General features: G+C 43.1%; 1 protein-coding gene across 47 annotated transcripts in view; it reads right to left on the bottom strand.

The window, feature by feature from the left end:
* Nucleotides 1–12,085, bottom strand: part of Plekha5 (pleckstrin homology domain containing A5) — a 169,662-nt gene that overhangs the window by 119,333 nt on the left and 38,244 nt on the right. Inside the window, exons 1-2 of one of the 47 annotated variants that reach the window (XM_063285538.1) lie at nucleotides 9,742–9,861; nucleotides 9,081–9,224 (exon numbers count right to left, since the gene is read on the bottom strand). The exons of 44 other annotated variants lie outside the window; for them this stretch is intronic. In XM_063285538.1, the coding sequence (XP_063141608.1) occupies nucleotides 9,081–9,103 (23 nt within the window). In that variant the 5' untranslated portion in view covers nucleotides 9,104–9,224; nucleotides 9,742–9,861. Of the gene's footprint in view, nucleotides 1–9,080; nucleotides 9,254–9,741; nucleotides 9,862–12,085 lie in introns of those variants that run through there. 2 more of the 47 variants (XM_039107035.2, XM_039107034.2) reach the window with 2 other exon arrangements.

Below are 12,085 nucleotides of genomic sequence, written 5' to 3'. Positions count from 1 at the left end.
TTTTGAATATAGAATTTCAGTAGATGGATGCAGATTCAAATAGTACTTTAAATGGGAAATAAAGCAAAGAAGAGAAGTCGAGAACTTTAAAACAGTTTCAAGGACTATACCGAGAGCACAGAAAACATGGTCTACATCTCACTTTAATCAACTCTTCAGTTGTCTTTCCTTTTTAAAAACATACTAATTAGAAATAAACTATTTTTTTAAAGTAAATGTCTGAAAATACATTTGGCTCAGAAACTTCAGGCCCAGAGTCAGTTATGCACACAGGCGATACTCTGCTTTCTTGTTCCAGTTAACTGCGTACCTGCTAGGAGCAGACATGGGGCCCAGGAGCCAAACCAACCAAGTGAAGCCACAAGGACTGCAGGTGTGGTGAGGTGTCCTGCAGCCTCACCACGCCTCCCTTTTGTTTTTTCAGGACAGGTTTTCTCTGTGTAGCCCTGGCTGTCCTGGAATTCACTCTGTGTCTCTGCCTGCCTTTGCCTCACATGTCCTGGGCTTAAAGGCGTATGTGCAGCACCACTGCCCAGCCGCTCCACACTTCTAATGCTGCCTTCCAGTAAACAGTCTGTTGAAGTATACCTTAAAATATCCGCCACTCTAAGCTGAATTATACCTTAAAATATCCGCCACTCTAAGCTGAATTATACCTTAAAATATCCACCACTCTAAGTTGAATTAGTCACTTATTCTGAGTGACAAAATTAAGTTACTTACTGAAGCCAGAACAACTATACATTTTCAGGGACCTTTCAGCAACTCATGTTGCTATGGTTTCCAGTCTGATTCTAGTTACTAAGATCTTGAGGCTGACAACACACACACAAGTCTATAGAGACAGGTGGCAAATTGAAATGCAGTCTGGTGATTCAAAGGGATATCAGTGTGAACGAGGCTTTGCTATAAAATACCCCACCTTCTTAATTATAGCAAAAGGTTATGTTCTAATAAGGAAACTGTTGCAAAGATGGTGACTAATTAATTAATGATAAGAAAACTGCACGTACATTTATGCACCATATTAAACAGAGCAGAAGCATTTATGTATATGGTGGTCTGATTATAAATTCCTGAATCACAGAATACTTTAAAATATGTATGTATGTATGTATGTATGTATGTATGTATGTATGTATGTATGTGTATGATCTCTCTCTCTCTCTCCTCTGAAGTAGGACTCTTGTAGCGTCAAATAACAATAAAATTCCCATGAGCCTAAGTAAAAGGAAGACGTGAGTGGTCCGGATGGGTGGAGGGATGCAGAGACCACAGACTTATTAAGTAGTTACTAGCTGCTTATCAAGGCTGGGAACTGCCCCAAGGGCAGCTCGCCTAACATCTCTAAGGTTTCAGACCCAACACAGAAGACGAGGGCTCACAGGGTAAGGGTGAAGACAGCTATTTGGTATCAGCTGAACAGTCTTAAGGAAATGAAAGACACAATGTTGATGGTCCACTTGCTGGCTGGCTGGGCTTTCGTTCTTTGAGATAAGGTCTCTCTAATATCAAATGCAGATTCTCCTGTACCAGCTTCCCAACTGCAGAGACACAGGCATGTGCCACCATGCCTGGCCTTTGTTTGTTTTTAAAAGGCCTGTACAGCAAAGTTCTCATCCTTCCACCCCAACAAGTTTACGACATTTTTGAAAGTCAAGTTGTGAAGAGCAATAATAGAGCTTATTAAAGGCTTAAAGTCCACAGTGAGACAACAGAATTGGACTGCCTCGAGTGAGAATAGCAGGCAAGGTCCAAGGATGAATTCGAGACCAAAATTATGGCCAATCTCAGGAGTTATGAAAGAAAGTTTAAAGTTCACGTAGCAAGACGAGTATAACTAATATGCACTGATGTAGATAGTTTTTACAATGAAAGTTAGCTATGGTATTTTTCTCAGTAAATTGCAACACCCATTATTAATAAGAAAAATTATGAATAAATGTACATTTATTTTTTTCAAGTTACCACGTTCCTCTAAATTACATCATTTATTTTAAAATTTCCCTATTTAAAAACTGTATACAAAAAGCAGAAGGTTTTTCTTTTGAGAAAGATCAATATAGAGGAACAGAGCACAATCAAACACTTGTGAACGGTCTGTCTTGCCAGCAGTCAGTCGAGAAAGGGCGGAGCAAAGGAAACAATCTGCCCCCCAGGCCAGGCTCCAGAACTGTGAAGAGCCAGCACCCTCATCTGGCCAAACACGGAACTCAACAGTCTCCACGGTCATGAACTTCAGGACTTGAATTGGTGTATTTAAAAGGGGGGGAAAGGGGCTGGGGATTTAGCTCAGTGGTAGAGCGCTTACCTAGGAAGCGCAAGGCCCTGGGTTCGGTCCCCAGCTCCGAAAAAAAGAACCAAAAAATAAATAAATAAATAAATAAATAAATAAAAGGGGGGTAACTTATCAGTAACAATTTGTTTGCTACCTTTTAAAGGGTGAAAGGCTTGACTTCTTGCTACTAAAGCCCCAACTTCCACGTCATCAATTGTGTCACCAGTCCTCTTATTTGCAACCAGTATAAAGTGGCTAAGAAAGTTTCTGTCTGGGGCCTGTGACACAGCTCGTCAGGTGAGGCGTCTGTCCACAGAACCACATGGTGGATGGACGGTGAGAACCTACTCCCAAGGCTGGTCTTTGACATTCATACTTGTGCCATGATTTTCACACACACACATGTACACAAATGCAATAACTAAATTGGAAAGCAGTATACACCCTAAAACTACAGATTCTGACTCATACAAAACAAGCACGAAAATTATCTTCACTGGTAAGAAATAAGAGTTTGCACTTCGTCCTGCTTAAGTATTTCTTAAAAATTATACACTAAGCATCACTTGTCTCCATTCCTAGGGACAAAAGTATTCCAGATCCTGGACCACTTACTTTACCAGCGGAGTGCTCCTAACCAAAGGTCCGAAACTTGAACCTATGAGAGTTCTGCACACCAGGAAGCAAGTGAAGCAAACAGAGGCTGGGCTTTCAGAGCCACCCTCAGCCCCGACGTCCTTGTATTATCAGTGTGCTATCTCTGAATGACACTGCCTCAAGCAACCGCAAAGACGCTGCAGTTACAACTGGAATGCTAAGAGTAAACATTACCTGGTGACAAGCCTCGTGTTGCCATCACAGGATGACTTCAGCATAGGTATCGGCAAGTGTCAAGATGTCAGCCATTTGTCAGACACTATAAGTGAGACTCGGATAGTTATCTACTGAACCAGAACTCAAACTGGCAGTTCCAGAATTTGGGGCTACATCATCTCATGGTAAACATGGTACCAATGACATTGTTTTAAAATGTTTATTTATTCATTTTATCTTATGCATGTGTGTCTGCAGATGCAAATATGTGTATCCTGTGTGAGTGGGTAGCCATAGAAGGCCAGGAAAGGACCCAGAGTCACCGGAAACTGGAGGTACAGCTGGTTGTAAGCTGCATGACTTGGGTGCTGGGAACCGAGCCTGGGTCCTTTTCAAGTGCAGCAAGTACGGCTAACCACTGCACCAACTCTCCAGCCCCACCAGGGACTCAGTGCTGAAAGAGTCCCATACTTTCTCCTATACCTAGTCTCAGTAGGGCCTTCCTGGTTACTGCTGCATAAACCTATTTACCTCAGCCCTTTCCCTGTTCAAGCAGCCTCACACCGACCTTCTAGCGTGGTCATCACTGTGATCACACCGATGCAGGCACAGCCACCTGGGTACAAGGCTTTACTCTACCCACTCTGAGCCAGTCTCAGTCACTGTGGTGTCCTTAAGGAAAGCTGTTTCTTCAGGATCTGACTTCCTTAAGAAAATTTGGTCTTATATCTTCTACTTGTGCTTTGAACACACTACAAAAGTCACCCAAAAGTCCTCAACAGCCCCGAACTTCTTCAGCCACTGTCTTGCCTGCATGCCCTTCTGCACACTCGCGTGTATATACCGTACACTGCAACCCCACACAAGCACATTTTCCTTCTTGGTTTTTACCACAGGTCTCTCAGGAAGTGGCTTGCTTTCTGGGTGTCCAACTGCTGACTGATGACAAATGACTGTTAACCATTACCTTTCCTATTCTCTGCCCAACTACACTTGTTTCCAGCAGATGGACCCCATGTCCAAACCTCTGCTACTATGGGACGGGAGACTACTAGAAGTCAGTATTTTTTCTATCAACTTTCTTTTCCATCACCATACTTCCAAATTATACTTTTAAAATCTACTTTACCTACAATGAAATGATAACTGACTGGCTACCCACTCAGGACCAGTCTGGTACATTGGCCAGCTTTCTCACTGGCCTCTGCAGCAAAGCCATCTTCCGATTACTGCACCAAGGGAAGGGACAAGTGAGAACCGCAGCGACTCGTCTGTATGCACTTCTACAAACACTGCCATTCTTGCTCCTGTCTACACGTTATCTTCTACCTAGTGAGTTTGGAGCACAGGACGCTGTGCACACAGACATGGAGGCCATTGAGTGTTGTCCTCTCCGTCTTTAGATCAAGGCAGGCTCTCTCACTCAAACTCAAGCTCACTGGTTCTGCTAGCCTGGCTTCCTCCAGGACCTCCAATTTCTCTCTTGAACACTGGGATTACAGGTCCACACCAAGCAATATTTACATGGATGGGTGCTGGGGTTGAGAACTTTGGTCCTCACTTTTTTGCAGCAAACCTATTACACACCCAGCTACTGCTCCTTTAAAAAAAAAAGAAAGAAAGAAAGAAAAAAGAAAAGAGGGGCTGGGGATTTAGCTCAGTGGTAGAGCGCTTACCTAGGAAGCGCAAGGCCCTGGGTTCGGTCCCCAGCTCCGAAAAAAAGAACCAGAAAAAAAAAAAAAAAGAAAGAAAAGAAAAGAAAACAGTATCTTATCATCAGGCTGGCTGAATGGATTTGTTGTGTCCACCAGGTAGGCCTAGAATTAATTAGCAGCAAGTCTCTCCCACCTCTCCCTGAACACTGGGATTACATAATGTGCCGCCACATCCAGCATTAAATATGTCTAAGTGGGCTGGTAGGACAGCTCGGTGAGTAAAGGTGCTTGCTGCCAACATCCTGAATTTTACCTGTGGGATTCAAATAGTAGAAAAAGAGAACTGATTCCTGTAAATTACTCTCTGTCCATCACACATGCTTTTGAATACTCACTGTATACAAAGTGTATATGTGTGTATACACTTTCACATGAATATTTTCAGCATCACCTCCTACTACGTCAGTGGTGCACAGTACTCAGTGGGTCTTCTCTGCAGTACATTACTGCGAGTGCCTGCGGACAACACAGTAGCACTGCTCTTCTACACTGAGCAGTAGTTACCATCTCCATTAGTCAGCCACACTTAACTATGGCTTATACCATTACTGTGTAGCTCTGTCAAATATTCCAGATCCTTCTGTTTCTTTATATCTAGTTCATGTCTGCTCAAATAGAGACCTTTTATTAGAGAAGGAAGTGCTCTTTTGAATCTATTTCCTAGAATAGTGAAAGAATTTAAATTAATCTCTGTTTAATGATTACAAGAGGAATGGGAAATGTTGGGCCGACATGTCCTTTCAACTATCTTCCTACCCAAGTGAAGTACACAGACTTCAGAACAGTGCTTCTGCATCCTGATCGGGCTGGGCAGTGGTCTGTGTTGTTCTTTAAAAGTGGATTCCGAGCTCAGAAGTTAAGAGCACTGGCTGCTCTTCCACAGGACCTAGGTTCAATCCGTAGCACTCACATGGCAGTTTACACCTGTCTGTAACCCCTGGAATGTTCTAGGGATCTGAAACCCTCATATGGACACACATGCAGGAAAATACAAATGCACATTAGATAAAAATGAACAGATTTAAAGATACATTCCCCAGACTCTGCATCCTAAGTGTCTGATTTGCACATGTCTCAGGAGAGTTGAGATTTTTTTTTTAAAGGAAAAACAGTGACTATGAAGTGCAACGTGAAGCATCATCATGGAAAGTAGAAGAACAAACAGCATTTCAGACATGGGTTTTCCTTTTTAAAAGACTTATCTGTTTAGTTTATTATGGTGTGTGTGTGTGTGTGTGTGTGTATTTGTGCACGTACTTGAATATATGTATGTGCACCACACGTATGCAGGTACCCTGAGAGGCCAGTAGAGGGCGTTAGATGCCCTGGAGCTGGTGTTTGCAGACGCTGCTTTGGTAGGGTCCTCTGCAGGAACAGTGTGTGCTGCTGACTACAGAGCTATCTATTGCCCTAGCTCCAGTTGTGAGTTTCAAAAGATATATTCTTATTTATGTGTGTCTCTGTGTGTTTGTGCGAATGTATACCACACGTGTAGGTGCCTGAGGCCATATGAGGTCACTGGATGCCCTGGACCTTGAGCTACAGGCAGTTGTGAGCTGCCTGGAGGCACTGGCACTTTCAGAATTCGAGTCTTCTGAAAGAACAGCAAGCATTCTCGCTCTTAACCTTTCTGCTCCAAGAAACCTATCCTTAAAATGTATTTGTTCCTTCTAGGCTTGATCATTTGATTAAAACAAACCTATGTTATTAGTAAACCTTAAATCACCAGTGAACTCCAAATCTTTGAAAACACAACTACGATATTCATATTTTGGGAGAGCAGGAACAAATGAATAGTCCTTGCATTGGAAATTCACTAAAATGGGCTTTGTACATGTGAAATTCTGACCATCAAGAGCAGTTCTAAATGCTGGACGAGGTGGCACATACCAAAAATCCAACAATGGTCAGGATGAGGGAGGATTGCTGTCTGATGTTGGCCTGGGTTACAAAGCAAGGTCGAGGCCAGCCTTGATTATGTAAAGAGATCTTGTCAAGCAGTCAGATGTAGCATGACAATATTTGTGCTGGTCTGGGAGTGTAGCTCACTGGGTAGAATGTTTGCCTAACAAGCATGACTCCTGGGTTTGATCCTCAGCACTGCATAAACCAGCCCAGGCCAGTGACATCAGCGCTCAGACTGTAGAAGCAGGAAAACAGTAAGTTCAAGGTTAGTTTTAACTAAGCAACAAGGTAGAGGCCAGCTTGGAAAACAAAGGCTAACTCAGTAATAAGTGAGTGTACGGATGGATGACTGGGCAAGCAAAGGTCTCCTTACTGTTACTTCTGAGCCCCTCCCTTGCTGCTTGCTGCCAATGTAAAACTCATTTTCAGGATCACTCCACAAACCAAGTCTCAGTGTTTTACTACTGTATATGAAGAGCCCCAGACTGTCCATGCCTCAGCCCTAGGAATGAAGCCCTATGAGTGGATCGAGAGGTTTTTCCAAGCCTACTAAGTAATCAGAGGATGAAAATGCCAGTGACTTTGGTCAAACAGCCTAGTCTTTCAAAGTACAAATTCCATTCTCAGCAGTGATTTCAAGTTTGTGTTCAACTGCTAAGTCCTTCTGGACTTGGACAGAACACACAGGGACTCTCAGAGCTGATAATGTAGATCCTAATGAACTCAGGGACTGCACACTGTACAAACATCACTGGTTCACTGCAATGATAGAAGAGCAAGATCTATAACCTCCACTGTGTGCGTATGGGTCTTAAATGAGTTGTCTATATTCTGAGTGCTTATAAATAAGAGGCTAAATTTCACTGCTTTAACATTAACTTACCTATAAGTACTATAACAATTCCCCTCTGCTCCAGAGGTCAGAGGAAAATCTGTCACCAACCCTTTACAGTTAATCAGCCCTTCACTCTTTTCTTCAGCTGTTTCTCGGGTTCCTTTACAGCGCTTAGCCATGCGCACTAGTCACACGGTGCCACACTCACCTTCTCCTATGAGTGTAAGGTACACAATTTGTGTAATTGGTACGGCTACACGAGGGCTCCATCACTAAAGCATAGAGCAAAAGAAGAATGAAAAAAGCATCTGGGAGTGACTGCAGTTGTATAAAATAACTACTTGAAAAATAGATTTCTCAGTGCAAAGGAATTAAATGTCTTCCTTTAAAATGTAATGTAATCATGTATGAATCATAAGATTTCTGAGAGACAACTGCACCTGTAATTAAATTATTACAAATGTAAGATTCCCCCCTTCTTTATTCTTAAGTATTTGGGTTTCTTGTTTCCCAACATAGCAAACCAATAACTTCACAGACTTCTAGAGTTCAGTGAATTTGACTAACACATGCATGGTCACCACTCCCTATAAATAAGTAAGTACATTTACTTTCTTTTAAAGAAAGCAATACACTGATATTTTGCCCAGGATTCCTTCACAGAGGTAAGGAAACCAATACCCAACGTGACAGACTAAAGAGTCAGAGAGGGAGAAGGCGGAGTGCAGTCTCAGCCCTTCCATTTCACGGCCAGGATAGCTCAACATCACCCATGAAAGTCACCGCGTAGCCCAAAGGTGCTGCTGTTCTGCCACACCGTGTTGTAAGACAGCGCATCTTTATTGTTTCACTATGCCGATTTCCCACTTGGAAACACGGCCACGCCCTTTATGGAGCCCCACTCCCCAGCTGGGTGTCTGGTACTGGGTTTCCTTCTTGACCCAGAGCTCAATAATCCCTGCACAGACTTGTATTTAACTCAGTGATAGGACACATCACTGACTTCAGCTGTTCTTGCTGAATTTAACCAGAGAACAATGAATTGTGAACAGGGGGTAACACGCAGATGGGAAGCACACGATCTTTCTGTGTGCACTCCTTCCCAAGTCCGTGGGGCCAGCAGCACTTCCCACGCTTTCCTGAAAGGTGCACGGCGCACACCAAGAAGGTAACTTGGGCAGTCACAGCTCTTAGGGTAGAGGGTGAGTGTTCATGGTTTCTAAAGCCCAACCACGACACAGCACATTACACAAAGCACATCACAACCTGGGTTGCTGTAAGAAATGATCAAATGATCAAATGACTCAAAGCTTGCTTCTCCATGGTCAATCCCATATGTACGGATGACGGCACTGCTCAGGTCAGAGGCATTAACGACGGGAACAAACATCCCCACCACAAAGTCAAAGTTCATACTTGCTCAACAGAGAAATCACTAATTCTTACTCTCTGAGTTAAACATGAACCTGAAGTCACAATTTATGAAAGCACACAGCATGGGTCTGGCCACTCTGCACTGCAAACTGAAATGTACCATTGGGGGTGGGGTGGAGCCATGGCAGACTTCAGGCTCCTCGATGACAGCTGAGTGCTCGAAAGTGACTATAGTGCCAAACGTCACCAAAAGTTAGGTCAAAGCTTCTTCCTTAGGCCACGGAACGATCCTCCGATCCTCATCCTGTAAGAGGCTCAACAGAAACAACAGCTAATGAGTAACTGGCCCGAGCCAATGCCTCTTCTCGGTGCTGGAGGAAGGCTGGGCCTTTACACTTGTACTTTTCAGTCCCCGTCTTACACGAAGTCTCCCTTCCGATCAAACTGGACTTTGCAGGTGAGTTTTCAGGCTTTCCCTCATGGAAAACAAATCACTTTTCCTCTGAGTTATTACTTCCGAGCTACAATGGCTATGAGTCTTCATTTTACAGGTTGGAAATCTGTGAGGAAGTAATTGTCTCAAACTCAAATCTCATGTAGATGGGAAAGAGATCGCTGCTATAGCAACTGCAGGTTCTGTTCATGAGGACTGAGATGAAAGTCACATTTCTAACTAAAATTAAGTATCTGACGTGTGACGGCTGAGGACACAGGAAGGTCTAGACCCTGGCCTTAAACCCAATATTGGGAATTCGGTCCCACAGGGCCTCTTAGCCTACAGTGTGTGGTGCCTGTGCACATGACTGAGTCACACATCTCACCTGAGGCTGCAGCAGTCTTCTTCTGCCTCATGTTCCTGGGAGGCCAACAGTGAGGGACAAAGCAGCCTGCAACAGCGACTCTGTGCTTCTGACGTTTATTGCTAAGGAAAAGCATCCCCTGGAAGAGGAAGACAGCGTTGGCTGGTGCCCCGCCCGCATTAGCTCCACTCCATCCTTACTCCTGTCTGACTCCAAGAATACTTTTCTGTGAGGATCTATTTCTTCTTCTTCTAATGGGTAGGGGCTGAAAATCCTTGGGGGAACAGGAAGTTTAGTGAACAGATGACACACTGCTATGAGTGAGAGGCAACCAGTAGTGCTTTGGTTATGATTTCTCCTTTTATGGCCAGGAACAAAGAGCCCCTGTGAGGTGCAAGGAAGAGCACTGACCAGCACTCATTAATCCCAAAGCATGCGGCCCACTCAACATGTCGGGATGGGTAACGGCGGTTGGTGTGCAGGGCTTCTAGAGGGCCAGTGGGTTCACGAGGCCCAGCACTGAGAACTGTGCCTCACACATCTGCATGTCATACAGTGAGTTATGGTCACCTTTTTTCTCTTGAGTAGTTATGCTTTGGTTCCTAATTATGGGTTTGATGCATTACTGTAGTTGTAGACCATTTTCCTTTGTGGAGCTGTAGGTGGAATGGGGCCTAGCAGGAACTTAGGAAGTGGGCTGCTACAAAGTGACACTCGAAGGCCTGAGCGACTCTGTTCTTCACCTAGGAAACCCACAAGTGACTGCCTAGTGGCTGTTTTCTGAACACTGTGCTATTTGGATGTAATTTGTCATGTATGATCTACAAATATGCTCCCCATGATTATTTTCCTTCTTAGTTCTTTTTTTAAAAGGTTTGTTTATTTATATGGGTGTTTTCTCTGCATGTATATACATCTGCACACCAGAAGAGGGCATCAGATCCTAAAGGTTACAGTTATAGTCGGTTCTGAGCTGCCAGGTGGGTGCTAAGAATTGAACTCAGAACTCTTAACTACAGAGCCATCTCCAGTCCTCTCTTTTACAATATAAAACACCTTAATTTTGAAAATTTCAACCTATTTTTCTATGTATGAACTATATACTTTGTGTATCATTTCTTTTTCCATTGATTTTATAGCATTAGTTTTCATTATAGAACTTTACAAACAAAATGTTTTATTTCAGTTCCCCCCTCCTTCTTATACCGTCCATTTTCAGTTCCGCCCTCCTTCTTATTCCGTCCATTTTTAGTAGCTTCCTTTCCACTTCCACATACATCTATTCCAAACACATCTTGGTCCTCTCTCACAGTCTCCTATGAAGTTTCTTGTCTATTTTGGCATCATTTCTAAGAAATCTTTACATACTTTAAGATCACAAAGATTATCTGATATATTTTCTTTCAACAGTTTTAGAAGTTTTAAATTAAGGTCAATAGTGCATTTTTTTTATAATTTTAATTAAAAAGTTTTTTCCAGAGCTTGGGAACAAACCCAGAGCCCCACACATGCTAAACAGGTCCTATACCACTGAAACACAAGTTAGCCCCATTTTTGTCAAGTATATTAATATGTAATAATATGTAACATACAATTATGAAGTGTATTAATACATAATATGTAACTATATAATGTATAAATTATATATCTTATATTTACAGGGAGCCGGGAGCAGTGACACACACCTTTAACCCCAGCACTTGGGAGACTGATCTCTATGAGTTTGAGGCCAGCATGGTCAACCCAGTGGGTTTCAGGATAGCCAAAGGTATGCAGAGAGCCCTGTCTCAAACCAAACCAAACCAACATAAATGTTGCCCAAGAGTCAGAGTTCTCTCATGAACCCAGGTCCATGCTCTACCGCGCTCATTGGCTCAGCGTCCTCCCTTCAAGACTACCATCTCTCTCCACTGTGATAATTTTATAGCTCTCTCTATAAAAATGAATTACAAAGTGTGTGTATTAATCTGAGTATGTGCACAGCTTTGCACTTCCTTCTATATACATATGTATGAATGTGTACACACACGGTCATGTGTATACACATTTATTTGATTATGTGCAGCACTTTTCTTTCAGCTGCTGCATTCGGTGATCTGTGCACTGTATTTAGAATGACTAAGCACACTGTGATTACTTACAGTAAGCTCTGTAAGTCAGGTAGTGTTGAGTCCTCACGCCTCGTTCTCTTCAACATTCTTCTAAAGGACTGTGGTCGGGTCTGAGGGATGAAGCAAGGCTCATGCCCACCAGGCAGATGTTCCACCACTGAGCTACTGTGCCATCCTCCTTGCGCAATACATTACACTTATTACAGGATACCGCTAGGACTTACAGTATAAACTGCCTCTTTATTTACATTTTA

This window comes from Rattus norvegicus, chromosome 4, assembly GCF_036323735.1.
Source record: "Rattus norvegicus strain BN/NHsdMcwi chromosome 4, GRCr8, whole genome shotgun sequence".
Lineage (NCBI taxonomy): Eukaryota > Metazoa > Chordata > Mammalia > Rodentia > Muridae > Rattus > Rattus norvegicus.
Note: the sequence above shows the minus strand (reverse complement) of the source record. Positions and strands in the feature narration are given on the sequence as shown.